Source organism: Neoarius graeffei, chromosome 28 (assembly GCF_027579695.1).
Source record: "Neoarius graeffei isolate fNeoGra1 chromosome 28, fNeoGra1.pri, whole genome shotgun sequence".
Taxonomy (NCBI): Eukaryota; Metazoa; Chordata; class Actinopteri; order Siluriformes; family Ariidae; genus Neoarius; species Neoarius graeffei.
In genome coordinates this window covers 16392697-16417604 of record NC_083596.1, presented here as the reverse complement: position 1 = coordinate 16417604, position 24908 = coordinate 16392697, and the positions used below count along the sequence as shown (strand labels likewise).

The 24908-nt window shown below is 40.8% G+C and overlaps 1 protein-coding gene across 1 annotated transcript; it reads left to right on the top strand.

Moving 5' to 3' along the window:
• The first annotated feature begins 809 nt into the window (after positions 1-809).
• LOC132875427 (scavenger receptor cysteine-rich domain-containing group B protein) lies at positions 810-22270 on the top strand. Its single transcript, XM_060912204.1, has 8 exons — positions 810-942; positions 8678-8980; positions 9153-9224; positions 10673-10978; positions 11257-11343; positions 13564-13632; positions 13892-14210; positions 21901-22270. The coding sequence occupies exons 1-8, from the start codon at positions 810-812 to the stop codon at positions 22268-22270; spliced, it is 1659 nt and encodes a 552-aa protein (XP_060768187.1).
• The last annotated feature ends 2638 nt before the right edge of the window (positions 22271-24908 follow it).

Here is a 24908-nt window from a genome sequence, read left to right as displayed (position 1 = left end):
TAGTATCATGGTTTGGATGATATATATCTCAATATCATGTGACATTTAGTTTCTCCATTGCAGCACTCCGGTTTGAATAACCTTAGATGTGGAAATATGAATACTTCTTCATATCAAAAAATGTGTCAAGCATCAATACAAATAAAAGCATTCTCAATCTTTTTCCAAATTGTTCTGAAATGCTTGAAATGGCCTGACAGAACGTGGGCTCTCAGTGTTATGTCTAATCAATCTCGGAAATTCATTAATTCCTTCCTTATTTTATTGTGTATTTAGTTATTCAACTCAATGCTAATACCTTCAACTTCCCTCTGGCGTGTTAAATTTATTTTTTACATTGTAGTTTGCAAAAATATAAATCGACAGTATGGTGGCGCAGTGTGTACTGTTGACACCTGACATCTCCAGGGTCCCTGGTTTGATCTGGAGCTTGGGTTGCTATCTGTGATTTTTGCATGTCAGTGAATGTTGATTTGTTAATTCACAATATTGTTTTGTTTTAGTGGCGTTGTGTATCTTTTGCAGTTGTTACTGTTAAAAGAAAAATCGATTTACTTCAAGCCACAGAGTACTATGGACCTAATCGCTGTCCAATCAGAGTGGAGAGTGCAGCGCTGAGGACCAGTAGTATTCTAGATACTGTCTATTGAAATCTGACTATATGAAAGAGAGTTCACAGAAGAAGGATTCTATGAAAAGATAAAGGGGTACTGTCCCAACCAGTGTGTGTGTATACTATACATCTGTGTGTGTGTGTGTGTGTGTGTGTGTGTGTATAGGTATCCTGGTGGCTCCTTCCTCAGACTGCCATGCGAGACCAGGGTGTGTTCAGTAGTGTGTGCAAGCGCTGGAAAGCCTCCACATGTGTCCTCATCTCTCTACTGGCCTCACTGCTGCTGCTGGCTTTTAACATGCGCCTACCACTTGGTGAATACACAGGACGTGTGTGCATGTGGTTTGCATATGCTACAGGTTATTTCTGAAATCAAGTGAATCTGGATTTACCAAGGTGATTTTAGATTTACCTAGGTGAATTAGGTCGACATTCTTAAAAGGGATTTTTTTTTGGGGGGGGGGACTCATTAAAAAAGGGGCTTGGTTTTTTTTGGGGGGGTCATAAAAGAAGGAGAACACTTCAACAAACACTCTCTATTCACCTTTCCCTCTCGTTTCTCACTCAACCCACCCCTTTATATCTTCTATCCTCTTATACCTTTCTACCCAGAATTACACTTATATACCTGTCTTTCTGTCTCATCTCATCTCATCATCTCTAGCCGCTTTATCCTGTTCTACAGGGTCGCAGGCAAGCTGGAGCCTATCTCAGCTGACTACGGGCGAAAGGCGGGGTACACCCTGGACAAGTCGCCAGGTCATCACAGGGCTGACACATAGACACAGACAACTATTCGCACTCACGGTCAATTTAGAGTCACCAGTTAACCTAACCTGCATGTCTTTGGACTGTGGGGGAAACCGGAGCACCCGGAGGAAACCCACGCGGACACGGGGAGAACATGCAAACTCCGCACAGAAAGGCCCTCACCGGCCACGGGGCTCAAACCCGGACCTTCTTGCTGTGAGGCGACAGCGCTAACCACTACACCACCGTGCCGCCGTCTTTCTGTCTATCTGTCTAATTTAATTTAATAGATTACCCAACCCTAACCCTAAATCCTAATTCACCTAGGTAAATCTAGAATCACCTAGGTGAATCCAGATTCAACTGATTTCAAAAATCACCTGCAACACATACCAGCTGAGAAGCAACCTATGTAATTCTAATCCTTTACAAAACAGAACTAGATAGACACTGTGACTAAAGTCACAGTGATTTGCGCTAGCTCTTACAAACCGGGACGTCTGGTCACCATACCCTATAGATCCGAAATGGTAAGAGATAGAGGATGATGCTTAGTGAGCAAAAAAGCCCATTTTTCATGGATCATTCAGGTTCGGTGATCCAGATCAGCACCAAAAGTCATAGCAATGTAATTCAGCCCAGAGGTAGTCTTCATGTGAAATTTCATGATGGTTGGTTGAAAACTGAGGGAGAAATAGCCTCCTAAAAATGTGAGGAGAATAATAATAATAATGAGAAAGTAGAAAGATCCTGAGTAACAATTTGCGCTAGCGCACAAATGAACTAAGAAAGTACAGATCGTTTCACCAGAATCATGTCTTCATAAAGAGAAAGGCAGAAAAAGGCTGCGTGCTTAAGCAGGCTGAAGGTGGAGATTCTAGAAGAGAGGGGATATCCTCAATATCTTTCATAGATCTTTAATTGTGGACCCTAAAGAGCTTAAATCTTTAATCATCTTTAATTGTCTTCAGCTTCACTGTCAGTGCTACTCCAAGTATGTCTCCCTATAAAGTACAATAAAAGTAGCTTGCAGTTAAAACAGTCAGGATCTGTACGTTATCATTTTTAGCAAATGAGATGGAACACAAACAAAAGCGCTAGATGCATGCAGAAGCGAAAGTTGAGAAAATGGAGCTCTCGAGACTGTATGTGTGTGAACTCAAATGTTTCATCTTGAAAGTATATTTGAGTTTCTACACTGAGTTTATGAGCTTTGACTAATGGGTCTCAGTTTGCTTTGCATTTTCTTTCTCTTGCAGATCACAAAGTGATGAGACGATCAGTTCTTAGTAAGTAATTCCCAAAATCATCTTATTGCTGTTCAGTTCATATAATGAGATTTCACTTGTATTTTACATAGTTGTTCTATATTGGATATTTCGTTAAAGAAACTGTAACCGAGGTGTAACCAAGCTACATATGCATAGCTTTGTACAGAAGGGATTTCATTTTCACTCATAAAAGTAGAACAAACCAATAAATTGACCTTCATGACCTAAATCTGTGATGTAAAAGCTTTCTGATGGTGCACGGAAATCAAACACCAAGGACAGACTGTCTGTATGGGAAGATGTGAATATCTTGTCCTTTCACGACAGCATCAATATAGCCAACCCACGTTAACTGAAATTGGCTCCATTGAGAGCCAGAGGTGGACAAAGTACCCAACTTCATTACTTAAGTCAAAGTACAGATCCCACTGGTCAAATGTTACTTTGATACAAGTGAAAGTTGTCCAGTCAAATTTTTACTTAAGTACTGAAGTACTTGATTTTAAAAATACTTAAGTATTAAAAGTTCATTTTCTGTCAATGCATTGTTGTATTATTGCTACAATGCTTACAAAACCTAATGCCTCTGAAGCAACCGACTGGATTCAAAAAATGAACGCATGCTGTGCCATCATGATGGTTTAACGTTAAGCTAGCTAGTCAGTGAAGCTCCACCTGACATGCTAGCAAACCCTTTTCAAACTCAAAATCATATTGGGTAGCTAATGCTACTAGAAAAGAAAGATTTCTACATTGTTTATTTGGCAAGATTACACTAAAACATTTCTGAAAGGACTTCAGATAAGTTAACGTTATTCATGTTAGCGTAACTCCGTTTTTACATGCTAACTAACAGTATCCAAGTTAACTAGCTATGTGTTAACGTTAGCCGTGGACAAGGCGATGGCAACTTGGTGGGAAAATCCATAGAAAGTCATTTGACTAACCAGACTGCATAGCTATTGCAACGTTATCGCTAGCTCTAAAAGCACAGACAACTTCATCTCAAGCTTTCTCTTGGAATAAAATGTTTACATACCTCAATATTCTTCCGCAGGTTGGACGGCGAGTTTTTGGAGGCCATGATGTGGTTTGTTTTTGGCAAACAAAGCAAACATTTTAAACGAAACAGATCTTTAATCCTTTTCAGAAAACTGAAACATGGGTTCTAAGTAAAGCCATGAGTGCATGCGTTCCCCAGAAGAACCGCCTCCTTCCATTCTGCCATCAACTGATCGTGTTCAAATAACGCTGCCGAGAAATCATTGAACTTGATTTCATCCAGTCTATGGACATGACGTGACCCTAGTGATTACTGATCGGCTGTCTCAGTGTCACCTGCAAAAAAAAAAATCCTTTTTTATAAAATAAAATAAACATCCACTTTCAAATCTGCTTCATAGTAACAAGTAACGAGGACCTTGATAGAAATGTAGTGGAGTGAAAAGTACAATATTTGTCTTTCAAATGTAGTGACGTTAAAGTCGTAAGTTTCCAAAAAAAAAAGGTTTTACACCCACACAAACCGAACCAGTTAAAAGATTTTAAATGTCTTCATATCATATAGACAGCACTTCTCCTAGTTTTACTAAAACAACAATTAGATTTTGGCATTATTGATACTTAAATGACAGACTTTTGATTTAACCCAATTTAATTTAAGTGGCTCGATTTGGCTTATAACTTAGAAGGAAAGTACCTGTATAATAACTTTCATTTTTGCTGTCCATCACTGTAATGTCAGTGAAAATATTGTGGACTCCTTGGCATTGCTTCCCACATACCTGGTGTAACACATGGCTCTGTAACACATACAGCAACAATTATAAAAAGGCTATTAGGCATAGAACAGAGATTTGACTTTCAGTCAAGTCAATACAGAGTAGTAAATAAGTATATATTTAACAGTTATTCCATGAAATCGAGTCGTACATGAGCTGATAGCCAATGAGGCACATAGTGCCAAGTACGACGAGATTGAGTGGAATAACTGTTTTATTTTATCCATATTCACTGGATTTTGAGAGAGTATTTTTATTTTTTGCAAATTTGATAAATAAAAACTTCATACAAAACATCTGACAAAATCATTTCCACTTAGAATGTAAACAAACTGGTAAAATTACAGTAGCAACTTGTGAAAAATGCGAAAATAATAATTCTTAGAATTTTTTTTTAAAAAAAGATATGTTCTTACCATCAAATACTTTTATTCCATAGTTTGTTTCTGGGTTTTTTTATTTTTTTATTTTTTGGGGTTTTGTTTTCGAGTCGAGTTTTTATTTCGTCCTTGGTTGGTTCAGCAACACACGCCACCATTTTTTTCTTCTTGTTCTTCAGGGTTTTTTTGATGGTTGGCAAACCCACTTAAAGGTGCATTACTGCCACCGACTGGGCTGGAGTGTGGAACAGGAGATATGGGGGGGGGGGGACAAAACTATATTATTTTAGCTATTTCTGTTTCTCTTAAATACTTGACAACAAAGTGGTATATCTGACTTGATGTGCTCCGCCATTTTGTTTTTCTCTACTCATGGTATATGAGCTGATAGCCTAGTAATAGAGTAGCCAATCAGAGCACGCGATTGCTCGTATCCAATGAATAAATGCATTTCGTGGAATAACTGTTAATTATTTTTTTCGCAGTCTGGTTTCCATCAAATCCTGTGCTCTGATTGGCTGGCGAGTTACAGACCCCGGTTATGGACCTCTGGCGACTCGCTCGTTCACAACAACAACAAACATAGTAGCATTTTTTGTCAACATTTATCTTTTTTTTATAAGATTTATTTATAAGATTATCAAAAATCTTATACATTTCTCAGGAGAATAGCATTAATTTTACAGCATGGATAGCGATAACGACAGTGCTCACAGCGAAAGCGAGTTTTACTACCCTGAGGAAGACAAAATAAAAGAAAACATTTCAGGAGAAAGCTGGAGACAAAAGATCCGCTGTGGCGACCCCTAATCGGGAGCAGCCAAAAGAAGAAGAAGAAGATTTCAGGAGAAAGCTAAAAACCTGTAACTTGCTAACGCCGAGCAAAAACATGGCTGAATCCTGAATGACTCCTATTTGTATAAATAGGGGACTACGTAGGCGGCAAAATGTAGTTTTTTTCCCTGCCATGGAAGTGCACTTGTATACTGAGGAGGAAGCAATTTGCATTACAGCCGTGAATGAGGATTCAAAATGGCGGCTCGCCTTGGCTCGGTTTTCCCTTTCGGGCGCTCTTGTTTTCTGTTAGAATTTGGTAAAGAAAAAAATAAATATGTTATTTACCAGCTTAAGGTCGGTCCGTATGGTGAAATACTGTGACCTCGGCCTTTCAAGACCTCGGTCACGGTATTTCACGATATGGACCTCCCAGCTGGTAAATATATATATATATATATATATATATATATATATATATATATATATATATATATATATATATGGTGGAAATATTTATAAAAATCGAAAGAAAGAAAGAAAGAAAGAAAGAAAGAAAGAAAGAAAGAAAGAAAAAATAATAATAGGAGAAGTAGGAATCACTACTAATTTTGATTTTTTGGTACATTTGCAGTTCTGTGGTCCTCATAAAGTGTTTTTATCTTAAATGTTGCACTTCACAGATGTATATTTTAATATAATCCTACTTTGCTGATGTCATAGTGTGTATTGCTGTGTATATGTCTGCTGTGTACTGAGTCGAGCTGCGAACACAGACTGAGCTAAATTGGCTTCCTGTTTCACTGGGTCTAAAATTACAGGAAAATAGATATAGTAGATAGCGAGTACTGTAACTATGGAGGGCCAAGAACCTCCTTTCAACAAATAATTTGACTAAAATCTCTCTCTCTCTCTCTCTCTCTCTCTCTCTCTCTCAGGCAGTAACAACAGGACAGTCTACACCCAGAGTCTATGTGAGCCTATTCTCATGCCTTATTTTCCTCTTCTCTAACACACTTCAGGCAAAGAATACAACCATTAAAAAAAAGACACCCCACACACACACAAATGAAAGGGAGGCAGAGAAAGATAGGGAGGAAGGATCACAGAAAGATCCAAGGCACAAAAAAACAGGTCACTTCCCCTTGTTCTCAATTTACATAATCCCCTTTTCCAACATTGTGCCACCTCTCTCTCTCTCTCTCTCTCTCTCTCTCTCTCGTCTTCCACCTTATTCATTTTTGGGAGTCATATTTCATATTTAGCCTTATTTTGTACCTTAAATCAATGAGGATTAGAAGCATTCTTGTGATAAGCTATCATTATATCAGATGCTCATAGCTCCCCTCCTGTGTTATTCGCACCAGACAGTAAGGCACTAGAGCATTCACGCCTCCAGCATATGAAGTTCTTCCACAGATGGATGGAAGACTCAACCAGGCTTATATGATTGATGAGCTGTCTGAGCAGTCTATCCCAAGGTTCCCCTCAAGTTGTCAGTGAGAGGAATTGCTATAAGCAGGTCAAGGCAGGCACTAGCTGGCGTATCTGTTCAGTATCTATCAATTCATTAACAAGTTGACAGAATGTACCATTTCATCCTTTGAAACCTAATACCCTCCTGGACTAACCTGTTGAAATCACTGTTGTTGTTTTTTAATCATCCAGTTATTCGGTTTAAATATGTTATTTAATCAGTTAATACTATGAAGTAAAACACGACAGGTATGTAGTTATGTGAGTGACAAATGTAGGTCAAGCCTTGACTGAAGCTAAACCAACTGCCAATCCCAAGTGATGCAACAGAAATGCATTTGCCCTATCATCTAGAAAAAAAACCTCAAGATTGTGAGTTTGAATTCCAAAAATGCCACAGCCATCCATAGCCGGGAGTCCAAAAGAGCAGAATTGGCCGTGCTTTTGTGTGTTAGGGATGACACACCCTGTCAATCACAACAATATTAATTAATCATGGGCATCTCTGAGCTCGTGTATGTGTACGAGGCTGAATAGCGCTTTCCTCTGACGCTTCCAGTTTGAAAAGATGCTGTTGGCTAGTTTCACATGTCTTAGAAGAAGCATGTATTAGCCTTCACCCTCCCTGGGTTGGTAGCTATAGTATAATAATGGAGAGGTGGCTGCTGGGTGGGAATTGGCAAAGACTAAATTTGGGGGGAAATGGGAGAAAATTTATTTAAAAAGAAAAGTTCTGGGTTTTGGGGAAGAAAAAAAATCATACTAATATATTTTCCCCCATAATATACATAAACATGAATGAAATGTGCTGCCATTAAAGCAAAACCGACAAGTGGCTTACTTAAAAAACAGATCACCATCTTCTGCAAATAACGTGCTATAAAGTAAAGCAGATCTACTCAAAACTCAAACATAATGGCATAATGGCAATGAACATTTGCCAGGGCAAAAAAAAAAATTGTTAAAGAAAGCCCCATGCGGCGGCACGGTGGTGTAGTGGTTAGCGCTGTCGCCTCACAGCAAGAAGGTCCTGGGTTCGAGCCCCGGGGCCGGCGAGGGCCTTTCTGTGTGGAGTTTGCATGTTCTCCCCGTGTCCGCGTGGGTTTCCTCCGGGTGCTCCGGTTTCCCCCACAGTCCAAAGACATGCAGGTTAGGTTAACTGGTGACTCTAAATTGACCGTAGGTGTGAATGGTTGTCTGTGTCTATGTGTCAGCCCTGTGATGACCTGGCGACTTGTCCAGGGTGTACCCCGCCTTTCGCCCGTAGTCAGCTGGGATGGGCTCCAGCTTGCCTGCGACCCTGTAGAGGGATGAAGCGGCTAGAGATAATGAGATGAGATGAGATGAAAGCCCCATGCTTTTTGGGCACACCCCAACATTTTGATTTTGTTTTGGAGAAACACAACAAAAATGAAATTCTAAGTACTTTATATTTCACTTTCACCATAAATCAAAACACACTGACAATAGTTCTGTGTCTAAAAGTGATTCTTTTCTAAAGAAAACATTAGGGGGAAAAAACATCTCAAATTAGCTTTTTCCTTTCAATAAAAAATATTTCAGGACACATTTCTTATCCCAACGCTCCTTATCGCTCAACATTTCATTCTCCACGTCCTCCTCCTCCTTCAGTGCGGCTGGTGAATGGCAGGAGCCAGTGTGAAGGCCGTGTCGAGGTTCAGTACAATGGTACATGGGGCACGGTGTGCGATGATGACTGGGACATGGTGGATGCTAATGTAGTGTGCCGACAGCTGGACTGTGGTCTGGCTGTGGCAGTGGGCACAAGCTCCCGTTTTGGACAAGGCTCCGGGCCCATCCTACTTGATAACGTTGACTGCAAAGGGGGAGAGACGGACCTGAGCCAGTGTGGCAATCAAGGCTGGGGCATCCACAACTGCTATCATTATGAGGATGTGGCTGTCACCTGCAAAGGTAAAGCCAAATCAATGGAACTGTTACAAAAGACTTTCAACCGTTTCTTTTTGGATATCATGAAATATGAAAGACATTATCTATCTATCTATCTATCTATCTATCTATCTATCTATCTATCTATCTATCTATCTATCTATCTATCTATCTATCTATCTATCTATCACGACAGGTAACGCTGTGTTAGGCCCTCAAGAGCTGTCTAAGGAGCCCAGCACTCCAGCTCGCAGGAACTCTGGTTTATGTAAGTCACTGATGGTCAAAGAATCTTCATGTTGTGATGCTAACGCTCCAGAAAGGATGAGAATGAACATATATTTTCTTGTGGTGACATCATGCAGCCAAATATTAAAAGGCAGACCAATTGCTGAGCCAAGGAAATATACATAATTATAAGACTGAGACAAATTACTTCTTTTACCATTCTTGAGACAAGATTGAGTGGAATAACTATTTTATTCTATCCACATTCACTGGATATGAGCAATTGCACGCTCTAATTGGCTACTCTACTACTAGGATATCCGCTCATATACTGTGAGTAGAAAAATGGCAGAGTGTTTTGCTGAACCAATCAAGGACAAAATAACAACTGTACTTGAAAACAAAATCCCCCAAAATAAAAGAAAAAAAAACATGGAATAAAAGTATTTGATGGTAACCATATATCTTTTTTTTTTCTTTCCAAGAATTATTATTATAGCATTTTCATAAATTGCTACTGTCATTTCTCTGGTTTGTTTACATTCTAAGCGGAAATTATTTTGTCGGACGTTTTGTATAAAGTTTTTATTGATTGAATTTGCAAAAAATAAAAATAAAAATGCTCCGTTTCTCAAAATCCAGTGAATGTGGATAGAATAAAACAGTTATTCCACTCAGTCTTGTCGTACATGGCTTATAGCGGACTCGGCACTATGCGCCTCATCAGCTATCAGCTCATGTACGACTCAATTTCGTGGAATAACTGTTAATTAAGCCTTGCGCACATGGGCAATTTTCCGTCGCTTGGTCATGCAACTTTTTGACGCAAGTGAAAAATTGCTTTGTGTGCGGATATTTGCGACGGCGATTTTTTTTTGTTGCTTACGACAGATCGCAGGTAACAAACATGCTTGATATTCTGTGACAAAAAATCGCCAGTCGCTGACTTGTTGCAGAGATATCACCGCATGTGCGTGTCTTTGCAATAACAAAGCAGTCACCTCCAAAGGCTAAGCCAATCCCCGCCTGCGAAGTAGTCACGTGATTTCCACATGACTTGCATCCCCTTCCACAAATCGGCCATTGGTCGCAGATAACGTGCACATGCAGCTACCCGAGAGGGGAAACTTGAGTCCAAAAGTCGCAATACGCTTGCGATGAGAAGTCGTCCGTGTGCACCGGGCTTTAGTCTTCTCGGCAACATTTCAATGCTTATTTGAAAAGTAATCCACTTTTATATGACCAGTTTGCTACTTCAGTGATTTCTGTATTAAAAATGACTATCATGCTTGTTCAGCATGTCCATTATCTTATCTAGGACCAAGTATTGAAGCCATTCCACCAGTCCTTACGATTTGAATGTAAATGTACATTCGCACATTGCCTTGAATTACTGCTATTTGATACTCATTGAGTTTTAGAAATGAATCATTGGCTAACAAACCCTTTTTCACACTCAAACATAACCTGTCTTCTTTCTGAGAGCAGGGGATGGTTCAATCCGATTGGTGGGCGGCTTGGATCGCTGCCAGGGCCGGGTGGAAATCTACTACCGGGGCAGCTGGGGAACAGTGTGTGATGATGACTGGGGCACACGAGATGCGGCTGTGGTGTGCCAGCAGGTTGGATGTGGCCCTGTCGTCACCCACACCACCAATGCCTACTTTGGCTATGGCAAAGGTCTCATCCTGCTGGACAATGTACACTGCAGTGGTTCAGAGAGCCAACTGGCCGCATGCTACAGCCTTGGATGGGGGATTCATAACTGCGGCCATCACGAGGATGCTGGAGTCATCTGCATGAGTAGGTTTAAGTATGTAGACCGCAAGGCCTGGGCTAACGAAAGTTCCCATACTTTAGATAGAAAGCAAATGTCATTGAATGATCAGGGAAAGTGGCAAATTTGGAGCCAAACATGTTCAAAACGTTATAGTTTGGGAATTTTTTTTACAAGCTTATAGCAAAAGAATTATGCAGACGTTAATAATGAAACACAAAAGATTGTCTCTTGTGGCATCAGATGGCGACTTCAGAACTTCTGCCAGTGCCATCTCCTTACCCCCCCCCTTCTCCCTGTACAGGACTGACCACCACCACTGCGCCTCCTGTGAACACAGAGACCATAAACAATGCATTCTTCCATACCAAGATCCCAGCAGGTATAAATGCCATTTATGCGTTATCTTTATCTGCTGGCACATACTGGTACAGTAGGATCCAAAAGTCTGAGATCACACTAAAAATCGAGGATTTTTTTTAGTGAAAATGGAAAAAAAATGAAAGGAAATGTTCAATATACATAATATACAGTATTCAAAATTATTATAGATACAGGACATTTTTTCCATGGAATAAAAACATGTATTCTATTCCCTTCTCGTGGGTTTCATTCATTTGGTTTGATAGCATGCAATATTGTTAGCATATCGCTTATCCTACGTGTATTACGCCACTCTACCCGATGGAGAATGAGCATGCAATATTGTTACAATATTGCACATTGTCAAGACAACACGACGTCACACGTCCGAGCTCATACAAATATCTAATGACAAAACTTTTCTGCTGCACATGCACAGAATCATTTCTTTGTCTGCCGGGAAAGAGAAAAGACGAGGCTAATTCAGCACTTCTGCTAGGATTAGCTATGCTATAATTAAGCACTAAATAAATAAACTGAAAACTGAAACTAAAGACGCGTTGAACACCCAATAGGCTACCAAAACTTTTTTAGATATTCGTCACACATATTTACAAGAGAAAAACATACCAATGGACATCGAAAAACTGGAAAAGCGACACATCAGAGATGTAAAACTTCTGCATTAGCAAGCGACTGTGACAATTTTAAACAAACATGGCCCGAGGTTTGCTTCATTAAAAGCGGAAGATTTTGAGAGAATTCTGGCTGCCAGGTGGCTCCATTGTGTGTAGCTTTCAATGTTGATTTTAAAAGTAACTAAGTAAATTACACAAGGAAACAAATACTTAAGTCTGAGTGAAAAATACTGTGGGGAGTGTGTGTGGAAGAAGAGGGTGGAGACAGAAATCCTAGTTTCTCGGTCGTTAGCCTGTGCTACTGATTCTGGATAGCACTGGCTTGACTGCCCTAGCATTGGCCTTCGCTAACACTACTCTTGAAAGCTGCACCAGCTGGAAAGTGAGTATGCTGATATAAAGAGAGTGTGTAAGTCTCATCTCATCTCATTATCTCTAGCTGCTTTATCCTGTTCTACAGGGTCGCAGGCAAGCTGGAGCCTATCCCAGCTGACTACGGGCGAAAGGCGGGGTACACCCTGGACAAGTCGCCAGGTCATCACAGGGCTGACACATAGACACAGACAACCATTCACACTCACATTCACACCTACGGTCAATTTAGAGTCACCAGTTAACCTAACCTGCATGTCTTTGGACTGTGGGGGAAACCGGAGCACCCGGAGGAAACCCACGCGGACACGGGGAGAACATGCAAACTCCGCACAGAAAGGCCCTCGTCGGCCACGGGGCTCGAACCCGGACCTTCTTGCTGTGAGGCGACAGCGCTAACCACTACACCACCGTGCCGCCCGAGTGTGTAAGTATTAATAATAATAATAATAATAATAATAATAATATTGCTTAGCTTTTTTTTCGTGATCTATCAGATATATTCCATTCAGCTAGCATGATATTGAATAAGTTTTCGACTTGTTCAGCATCATGCTAGCTGAATGGAATATATTTGATAGATCACTCAAAGCCAGCCAATATTATTTAATTATGCACTATATCGAGGCCACTACTAAAATGGAAGAAAATGCGTGATATTGATTTTCCTTCAGTCTTATCTCTTCCACTAAAGCACACGTTCAAATGGCACTCTGGTGGATTTGATCTAACATGGATTGCCAGATTTTACACAAACTTGTAGAGTCCATGCTGCAAAAGGGCGGCATAACTAATCCTAAGAAATTCTGAAATTCATGTAGCTATTTGCATAGTATAATTTGTAATTAAATCATATGTATTAAATTAGAAGAGAATGCAAAATGGAAGCATTTTTATTGATCTCAGACTTTTGGATTTCACTGTATATCAGTGTACAGAAAGCCAGATTCCTGTAGCAGCTTGCATTTTCAGTGGATTGAATTGAATAACACTTGTGCTAGCATATACACACATACAAAAGACGAACAGATGCATGCACAGTGCATGGGTCAATATACTGTAGACCAGTAAGAGTCAGCAAGAGGAGTACCCTTCTGCAGTACCTCTATTAGCTCACAAGTGGGCGATATTTTGCAGAATAGATATGAGACTCTGATCAATACACCACTGTGGCCTTTTTGGCTTTCTATCTTTGGAATATGCTTTTTTTCCCCATCTGCTTTCTTCAGAAACAGGAATGACTGTTCCAGTTACAGAGACAACACCACCTAATCCAACCACATCCTTTACCACAAAAGGTAACAAACTGCACTGTCACGATATCAGAGTCCTCTATATTTAATTTTATACAGTCCATCCTGATCAAAATGGCCGTCTTCAGCAATGACTCAACAGTATTTCATGAAATCTGCAAACGTTCAGATTTCGTTTCCATACTGAGCTGTTGCAGATATACATCAGCAAAATATTACACATTTATTACTAGAAAGTTTTCATATTTTCGATAGTCAAAGAAAGACAGAATTCTGTCCTGACATCTCTCCGCTCCCCATCCAGAGCAGCCCACCGTCCGTGTGGTGAACGGGAACAGCAGCTGTCAGGGCCGAGTGGAGGTCTTCTACGAAAACATCTGGGGAACGGTGTGTGATGATGAGTGGGATATGGAGAACGCTCAGGTGGTGTGCAGACAGTTGGGGTGTGGCCCAGCCATGGCAGCCATCCCACTGGCTTACTTCGGCTATGGCTCTGGTCCCATCCTGCTTGACAACGTGGACTGTGAGGGCAGTGAGCGGCTGCTGGCTGACTGCTTCAATTTGGGCTGGGGACAGCACAACTGTGGACATCATGAAGATGCTGGAGTCATCTGCTCAAGTAAGTGAGAGACAAACTGTAGGTGCAGCTTTTAACTAAATTGAACACAAAGAGGTTGCATCTGAAATGCGAAAGAAAACAATGTCTGAGTGTAAAATCGTAACTTCAGGTCAAGAGTTAAAGGACCCATGGCATGGTGGTTTGTTGATGCTTTAAACGGGCTCGTGGAGGTTTCCGGATGTTACAGTATATCTGCAGCCTTTCTTGAAATGAACCCTCGGCAGGTAGATATAGCCTCCTGGGAGAAAGCCCCATTTCAGCGCTTTTCCCAGTGCGTCGTTTTGCTAATGAGAAGCAGGAGGCGGGGAAGGGTAGAGGGTAGGGGCGGGTCTTATCATTAATATCCATGACATGTAAACGTGTTACCTCTGATTGGCTAACAGCACTATGACGCTACCTCCAGTGGGTCAGAACAAGCGGATGTGGGTGTCTTACTATGGCGAGAGAGAAGGAACAAACCGCGAAGGGAAAAATACCGCGCGCTGACGTCATTAAGGTGCGACGCGAGGAAATAAAATAAATTCAACAAATGTTTGGGTTTTTACTGAACAAACAAACAAATAAAATGAACGAGTGACTTAAAAAAAGAATGTGGGTGTCTTTGTAAAAACTGTTTTGATTGGCTATTATAACAGAGCATGCTGCATGCTTTTTGGTTTTGTAGCGCAGAGTACCTGGCTAACTGCAGGAAGCGGTTAGCTGCACAGCTAATGTAGCCATTGCAAGGCTAACGTGGCACCGATTTTAAAACACGGCAAAACATAAGCTCATAAGTTACAGTCAATTTCCAGACTAAACTCAGTTTAACAGAGCATGCTGCATGCTTTTTGGTTTTGTAGCGCAGAGTACCTGGCTAACTGCAGGAAGCGGTTAGCTGCACAGCTAATGTAGCCATTGCAAGGCTAACGTGGCACTGATTTTAAAACACGGCAAAACGACTTAACAGTTACGGTATACACTTACTTGTTCGCTGTTTGTGGCTGATGCGGCAGGGATGCTTGGTACGGACCCAGGCTTCAGTGACAGTTGATGTGCAAAACCTGCCCTGTACTGTCCCAAGTTGTGGAAACATTCATCAGGAAAATGCTTCCAACAAACATACACCGTCTTAGGTAGACTCGACGGCGTATTATTGAAGTAAATAAAATTAAGCCACTGCGTCTTCAGGGGCTCTCCCGTCGGCAGTAAAAACAGACTCTTTTCTGTGTTGTCACATCCATGTACAGCGCAATTTCCATGTTTCGCTCGCTTAGGTGACGCCATGTTGTGTCCTCTATGGTCTCCTCACTACAACTGGGCGGGCAATCCATACAGTGCGTGGGAATCCAGAGGGGGGGCGTGGGGATCATCTCCCTTGCTGACGTAGGCAAGGGAAGAGTTTATCAACGCGCCGTTTTGACGCGCCATTCTCAAATGTTGGGCATAGTTTGGTTTACACATTATGAAATTTCTAGCCACTGGGGTGACTTAAGAAGGTCAGAGGAACTCATTTTAACGTTAAAAAACCTCAGAAAGTGAAAATTTCATGCCATGGGACCTTTAACGTAAATATTGAGGAGTTGAGGTTACAGTGGCACAGGCTCACCAAAACTGGATACTTTAAGGACAGTTGAAAAACATCACCTGATCTTTTTTCAATTCTTCAAATGCCTAGTTTCAGTGATCCTGTGCCTACCGTCACCTCAGATCTTTGCTGACAGGAATGTAACCCAATGTGGCTGTCTGTTGTTGTAGCTCACCCGTCTTAAGGTTCAGCATGTTGGGCATTCTGAGATGCTTTTCTGTTCACCGTGGTTGCAAAAAGTGGTTATTTGAATTACTCATTACAGGAATTTAGCAGACACTCTTATCCAGAGTGACGTACAGCATACCCAGAGCAGCCTAGGGAGCAGTTGGGGGTTAGGTGACTTGCTTGAGGCCACTTCAGCCAGTCCAGGGACTTGCACCAGCAACCTCTTTTTCCCAAAGCTGCTTCTCTAACCATTAGGTCATGGCTTCCCCAAATAGAGTACTCCAAACAGTCTGGCCATTCTAGTCTGGACTCTGTCATCAACAATCTGTTTCCACCTGCACAACTGCTGCTCAGCTGATGTTTTCCACCCACACCATTTTGTGTAAAGTATATAGACTGTTATGTGTGCAAATCCCAGGAGATCAGCAGTTTCTGAAATACTCAATCTGGCCTACCTGGAAGGATGTCACTTGCACACTATTCAATAGCGGTGTATGCACACACACACACACACACACACACACCTTTCTTTTACCATTCAGTTTCATTTTCAGACTGATGCACTGTCACCTCTAAATTGACCGTAGGTGTGAATGTGAGTGTGAATGGTTGTCTGTGTCTATGTGTCAGCCCTGTGATGACCTGGCGACTTGTCCAGGGTGTACCCCGCCTTTCGCCCGTAGTCAGCTGGGATAGGCTCCAGCTTGCCTGCGACCCTGTAGAAGGATAAAGCGGCTAGAGATAATGAGATGAGATGAGATGAGATGAGATGAGATGAGATGAGATGCACTGTCACTGAATCCTGATGCCAAGAAGCAATATGCACTGTACATTCACACAGACACATATTCTCTATTTTAATCCTACAACTCAGGACAGCGTCAGAAACGTGCACCACTCCTGCAATCTATGACTAATGAAGTAGTGTACCAAAGCATGCAAAATATACAGGCTAGTCAGGAAACATCAGATTCTTCAACTGAGGCCCACAGCAGAAGATCCTCCAGCCGGTTTAGCCACATACAACTGCAGACGTACAACCCAAAAATATATGCAAGCATGTGCCTAATATACACACATCCAAGTCAACCAAGCTGAATATAGATGAGGAAGAAAAAAAATGCATCGCAGAATAAGGTTTTAGGTTATTGTCACGGCCCATGTGGGAGTAGATGGAAAAATGAAACACTGAACTCGTGTTATGAAGTTCTAGAGTCAGTTTTACAGTACTATATTAAGCCTGAGATTATAAATGATATATATGTTTTAGGTATCCATGAGATTTTTTTTTAAATTATTATTATAGGAGATTGAGGCTAGTGAGGTGGAACAATATAATATATTTTTAATAAAACAGATTTAAAATATTTTCCTACTTTTTCTTTTTTTGCTGACGGCACCCTTATGGTGCACTTATGCCAACACCTACTAATGTACTCTCATGCTGTCTCGGTTCTTGAAATGGAAAAACAGATTTCATTTAGTGAATGCACTCTAAGCATGCACTCAGACTTGACCAAACTCAAAGCACGCAAGATGGTAGTATAACCCTTTCTTTTTTTTTTTCTTCTTCAGCTTCCCCAGCCTGGGCAGGAACACCGAGAATCTTTGGGGTGACTGATAGGATCATCACTGCTCCCCCACCAGTGGAGGGTAAGGGTGGAAACACATTGTGCACAATTATTATACATACAGGACACTTTTTCGATGGAATAAAAACGTGTTCTATTCCCTTCTCACGGGTTTCAGTCATTTGGTTTGGTAGCATGCAATATTGTTAGCATATCGCTCATTCTACATGTATTACGTCACTCTAGCCGGTGGAGAATGAGCGCTGAATATGGTTTATGATATTGCATGGTTGTCAAGACATGACGTTACACGTCGGAGACATAAAACTTCCGCGCTAGTGAGCAACTGTGACAATTTGTCAACAAACATGGCCGCCAGGTTTGCGTTGTTAAATACGGAAAATTTTTAGAGAATTTTGAAAGAGAAAAATGCGTTGAACACCTGAAAGGAATGTGTACAGTGCCTTGCAAAAGTATTCGTCCTCCTTGGTGTTTGTCCTATTTCGTTGCATTATAAGCTGGAATTAAAATGGATTTTTTGAGGGTTAGCACCATTTGATTTACATAACATGCCTACAACTTTAAAGGGGCACATTGTTTTCTTATTGTGACACAAACAATAATTAAGATGAAAAAACAGAGCCACCTTTTGCTACAATTACAGCTGCAAGTCTCTTGGGGTATGTCTCTATTAGCTTAGCACATCTAGCCACTGGGATTTTTGCCCATTCCTCAAGGCAAAACTGCTCCAGCTCCTTCAAGTTAGATGGGTTGTGTTGGTGTATAGCAATCTTCAAGTTATGCTACAGATTCTCAATTGGATTGAGGTCTGGGCTTTGACTTGGCCATTCCAAGACATTTAAATGCTTCCCTTTAAACCACTCCAGTGTAGCTTTAGCAGTATGTTTAGGGTCACTGTCCTGCTAGACCGTGAACCTTCGTCCCAGTCTCAAACCTCTGGCTGACTCAAACAGGCTTTCCTCCAGAATTGCCCTGTATTTAGTGCCATCCAGCTTTCCTTCAGTCCTGACCAGCTTTCCTGTCCCTGCAGATGAAAAACATCCTCACAGCATGATGCTGCCACCACCATGCTTCACTGTAGGGATGGTGTTCTCAGGGTGTTGGGTTTGTGCCACACATGGCATTTCCCATAATGGCCAAAAATATAAATTTTTGTCTCATTTGACCAGAGAATCATCTACCATGTGTTTGGGGAGTCTGCCACATGCTGTTGGGCAAACTCCAAACCTGATTTTTTAAGCAATTACTTTTTTTCTGGCCACTCTTCCATAAAGCCCCACTCTGTGGAGTGTATGGCTTAAAGTGGTCCTATGGACAGATACTCCCATCTCCGCTGTGGATCTCTGCAGCTCCCTCAGCGTTATCGTTGGTGTCTTTGTTGCATCTTTGATTTAATGCCCTCCTTGCCCGGTCTGTGAGTTTTGGTGGGCGGCCTTCTCTTGTCAGGTTTGTAGTGGTGACATGTTCTTTCCATTTTGCTGTAATGGGTTTAATGGTGCTCCCTGGGATATTCAAAGTTTGGGATATTTTTTTATAACCCAACCCTGATCTATACTTCTCCACAACTTTGTCTCTGACCTGTTTGGCGGCTCCTTGTTGCTTGCTTAGTAGTGTTGCAGAGTCAGGGTCCTTCCAGAACAGGTTGATTTATACAGACATCGTGTGACAGATCATGTGACACTTTGCTTGCACACAGGCGGACTTTAATCAACTAATTATGTGACTTATGAAGTGAATCAGTTGGACCAGCTCTTATTTAGGGGTTTCATACGAAAGGGGGTGAATACTTATGCACACTCCAGATTTCTGTTTTTTCATCTTAATTATTGTTTGTGTCAAAATAAAAAACAATGTGCACCTTCAAAGTGGTCGGCATGTTGTGTAAATCAAATGGTGCTCACCCTCCAAAAATCCATTTTAATTCCAGCTTGTAATGCAACAAAACAGGACAAACACCAAGGGGGATGAATACTTTTGCAAGGCACTATATGTATAATAATAATAATAATAATAATAATAATAATAATAATAATAATAATAATAATAATAATAATAATAATTGCTTTTTTTCATGGTATATCAGATATATCCCATTCAGCTAGCATGATTCAGCATCATGCTAGCTGAATGGAATATATCTGATATACCACTCAACACCAACCAATATAATTTAATTATTCATCTTTGAGCTTGTTATTTAGGAGGAATTATTTAGGAAGTCCAATGAAACCAGTAGGAAAGGTGTGTAGTTACTTAGAAAAAGTGAGGGGCATAAATCTGAACCTGGCCGTTAAGATGTGACTCAAAAGTATACAGTGGTGCTTGAAAGTTTGTGAACCCTTTAGAATTTTCTATATTTCTGCATAAATATGACCTAAAACATCATCAGATTTTCACACAAGTCCTAAAAGAAGATAAAGAGAACCCAGTTAAACAAATGAGACAAAAATATTATACTTGGTCATTTATTTATTGAGGAAAATGATCCAATATTGAATATCTGTGAGTGGCAAAAGTATGTGAACCTCTAGGATTTGCAATTAATTTGAAGGTGAAATTAGAGTCAGGTGTTTTCAATCAATGGGATGACAATCAGGTGTGAGTGGGCACCCTGTTTTATTTAAAGAACAGGGATCTATCAAAGTCTGATCTTCACAACACATGTTTGTGGAAGTGTATCATGGCACGAACAAAGGAGATTTCTGAGGACCTCAGAAAAAGCATTGCTGATGCTCATCAGGCTGGAAAAGGTTACAAAACCATCTCTAAAGAGTTTGGACTCCACCAATCCACAGTCAGACAGATTGTGTACAAGTGGAGGAAATTCAAGACCATTGTTACCCTCCCCAGGAGTGGTCGACCAACAAAGATCACTCCAAGAGCAAGGCGTGTAATAGTCAGCGAGGTCACAAAGGACCCCAGGGTAACTTCTAAGCAACTGAAGGCCTCTCTCACATTGGCTAATGTTAATGTTCATGAGTCCACCACCAGGAGAACACTGAACAACAATGGTGTGCATGGCAGGGTTGCAAGGAGAAAGCCACTACTCTCCAAAAAGAACATTGCTGCTCGTCTGCAGTTTGCTAAAGATCACGTGGACAAGCCAGAAGGCTATTAGAAAAATGTTTTGTGGACGGATGAGACCAAAATAGAACTTTTTGGTTTCAATGAGAAGTGTTATGTTTGGAGAAAGGAAAACACTGCATTCCAGCATAAGAACCTTATCCCATCTGTGAAACATGGTGGTGGTAGTATCATGGTTTAGGTCTGTTTTGCTGGATCTGGGCCAGGACGGCTTGTCATAATTGATGGAACAATGAATTCTGAATTATACCAGTGAATTCTAAAGGAAAATGTCAGGACATCTGTCCATGAACTGCAATCTCAAGACAAGGTGGGTCATGCAGCAAGACAACGACCCTAAGTACAGAAGTTGTTCTACCAAAGAATGGTTAAATAAGAATAAAGTTAATGTTTTGGAATGACCAAGTCAAAGTCCTGACCTTAATCCAATCGAAATGTTGTGGAAGGACCTGAAGCAAGCAGTTCATGTGAGAAAACCCACCAACATCCCAGAGTTGAAGCTGTTCTGTACGGAGGAATGGGCTAAAATTCCTCCAGGCCGGTGTGCAGGACTGATCAACAGTTACCAGAAACGTTTAGTTGCAGTTATTGCTGCACAAGGGGGTCACACCAGATACTGAAAGCAAAGGTTCACATACTTTTGCCACTCACAGATATGTAATATTGGATCATTTTCCTCAGTAAATAAATGACCAAGTATAATATTTTTGTCTCATTTGTTTAACTGGGTTCTCTTTATCTACTTTTAGGACTTGTGTGAAAATCTGATGATGTTTTAGGTCATATTTATGCAGAAATGTAGAAAATTCTAAAGGGTTCACAAACTTTCAAGCACCACTGTATATTGTTATTTTTGTTATAGTTCTATGACAAGTATTTATTTTGCATTTATCTCAATTCTAATTACCTTCTCTCTTATTTATTCATTCACTCATTCATGTTATTCATATAAATTACATTTACTTATTTTATATAAGTATACTCATATACTCATATCTTTCCCTGTTGTCTTTTATTAATATGTAAAGCACTTTGACTTGCCTCCTTCCTTTCAGTGATTTGCTGTTTTGACGTAGACCTTCATCCCGTTGCATTCTGGTACTGGGGTCTCTTAAGTTAATCTTTAAATCTTTTACTTAAATCTTCTACCTCAGCATTAGTTCTTTTCCCTTTCCTTCAGTAAAAAGTTAAACCCTTTCCAAATTAAGCCAGCCCGAATTCCTCTCGGCTTCCCTAATGTATGCTAATTTTTCCCCTTGTTTTTTTTTCTTCCATTTTCCCATTAGGACAAATGCATTTCATGTCATTAGAGTTTATACCACAACCTCTGTCTCTGTAGGTGCAATGAGGCTATCAGATGGTCCGCACCGCTGTGAGGGCCGAGTAGAGCTGTATCAAAGTGGTGCGTGGGGCACTGTATGCGACGATGCCTGGGACCTGCCCGATGCCCAGGTAGTGTGCAGGCTGCTGGGCTGTGGTGATGCCATAGCCGCACAAGTTGAGTCCTTCTTTGGACCAGGCGCTGGCACCATTCTCCTGGACAATGTGAAGTGCACAGGCACAGAGATGTCACTCCAGCAGTGCTCCCATATACCGTGGGATGTGCACAACTGTGACCACTCAGAGGATGCCGGTGTGACTTGCTCACTCACATGACTCCCTCCGCCTATCCACAGAAGCCACTCCCCTTCCACCTGTGGTCTATAGAGCGGCAGGGAATGGAGTACGTAGACAACAGGACATGTACATTTTGTAAATATCCACTCACAATGATATTCTGAAGATATAAAAGGATACTACTGGATGATCTGAAACCAAAAGAAATGACAAATTAGGCTTATATACAGAAATCGGTCGATTTTATTTTATTCATGCACTTTATGAATGTATTAATACCAAATACATATAAACTGTATGTATAAATATGACACCATTTGTTTTATGTAAAAGTAATTGATACACAGTGGAAATGCAAGCTGATATCCCGTAATTTTTTTTTTCCTAGATACAATATTAAGATATTTCATATGCAAGTCATGCTTGCCGTTGCATTGTGGAGCTGCTGGGACATTCATTATTCAAACGTCACTCTAAAAATTTGGTTAATCCTAAAATACTCAAAATACCAAGAGATGGGTAATTACAAAGTTTTTTTTTTAATTCTATTAAATAAAAACTACATATTAAACCAAAGGGGGCGGCACGGTGGTGTAGTGGTTAGCACTGTCACTTCACAGCAAGAAGGTCCAGGTTCGAGCCCCATGGCCGACGAGGGCCTTTCTGTGCGGAGTTTGCATGTTCTCCCCGTGTCCGCGTGGGTTTCCTCCGGGTGCTCCGGTTTCCCCCACAGTCCAAAGACATGCAGGTTAGGTTAACTGGTGGCTCTAAATTGACCGTAGGTGTGAATGTGAGTGTGAATGGTTGTCTGTGTCTATGTGTCAGCCCTGTGATGACCTGGCGACTTGTCCAGGGTGTACCCCACCTTTCACCCGTAGTCAGCTGGGATAGGCTCCAGCTTGCCTGCGACCCTGTAGAACAGGATAAGCAGCTACAGATAATGGATGGATGGATATTAAACCAAAGGTCATATTGAAAAGATAACCTGAAAACATACAGTATGTCAATAGATATCTAGAATATTTAGATTAAAAAAAGAAGATATTCTCAGGTTTAAAGATCTCTAAATACATTTAGGTAAACATGATGTAAAAATATCCCAAACTAAGAGCTTCGGTTTTCACAAGAACAGTCTTTGTCATTATCTAACGCTACTCAAAACTGCCAGAGTAGTCTCTATTGACAGATTGGGATTTTGTGTGGGACAGGACGTCCAATTTGTGCAAATATCTAAAATAAACATTGCAATGTGCAAATGTCTGAAGACTTGTTCTGGAAGCATAAATTATTCCGTAAAGCATGTGTGGGGTTCTGTCTTTGCTTTTAGAAGTGATCACAATCATTGCAGGATGTGATGATTCATAATTTAACATTTGAGCCCTGTATGCAACTGGACATTTTATTTTTTTCTTGTTATTGTTGCACAGATATTTACAAAATGTGGGGGAATAAAGTATCTCTTGTATTCTACCAGATGCTCTTTTTCAAGGGAAAAATGCTTCTTGAGTAAGACATCTCTAAAATACTTTTTGATCAAAACCTACAATACGAATTTAGATGTTTATTCTACAAACTTGGTGCTTAAAGATATTAAACATTTCGTCATATTTTTGGCACTAACTTTGTGTGCATGTTTCCTTCCTTCCTTCCCTCCCTCCCTCCCACCCACCCACCTACCTACCTACCTACCTACCTACCTACGGGTTCATAGCAGTACTGACTTTGTCAGGTTAAGAAGAGGGCAGTCCTGATTATCAACACTACTGGTTTGTGGGTGATATGAGAATGAAATTAACGAGCTGTTATTCGATTGGATTTGAGATTTGACATACTCTAAAATTATTTGGAAATGAAGGAGTTGAATTATGGATACAAATGCCTACCTTGCACGGATAGCAAAACCATGTGTGTGTGTGTGTGTGTGTTGATGACTATTTGACTATTGCTCTGGTAGTCTGTTCGATTCTTGGCCCAGGCCCTAGGCTGCTGACAATGGATTCTTCTGGATTATTGCGATCCTGCAGCCATTTAGCACTTTCTTTCAATACAGCAAAAAAAAAAATAAACACCTCATCCTCAAAACAGCTGCTCACTGGTGCATGATGGTGTGGTGAGATGGGACAAAGAGATGGTGTGGGAGAGACAGACAGATGGAGAGAGAAGAGGCGCGGTGAGAGAGAGAGAGAAGGGTGTGGACTAGACAGAAAGAGGCAGGGAAGGGGATAGCAGAGATATCGGATCTCCCAGCATTCCCATCGCATTACAATAAAAAAAAGAAAAAAAAATGCACAATGCACTAATTTATTGAATGTCACTTTCATTCAGAAAATTAATATCTTGATATTTCCTTTATCTATATATACAAAGAGCATGTATATGCCCATAACCACACCCTATCTATACTATAGTGCACTAGTTAGGGAGTTTCATAAACCATGGACACACTGGGTGGAACAGTCTGTGCTGAAATCCCACAATGCCCTGCATTAGGGCAGAATAGGACTCAGTGAATAGGATTCTTTCCCTATAATAAGATGCATTATTACTTTTAAAACAGTCAAGATTTTACAGCACGCAGGTTTGATTCAAACATGACATTCCTTGCTCCTTGATGTCCCAACCGGACACGCCTACTTGACCATATATGGGCTGTTACATCACTGAATAGGACCACGCC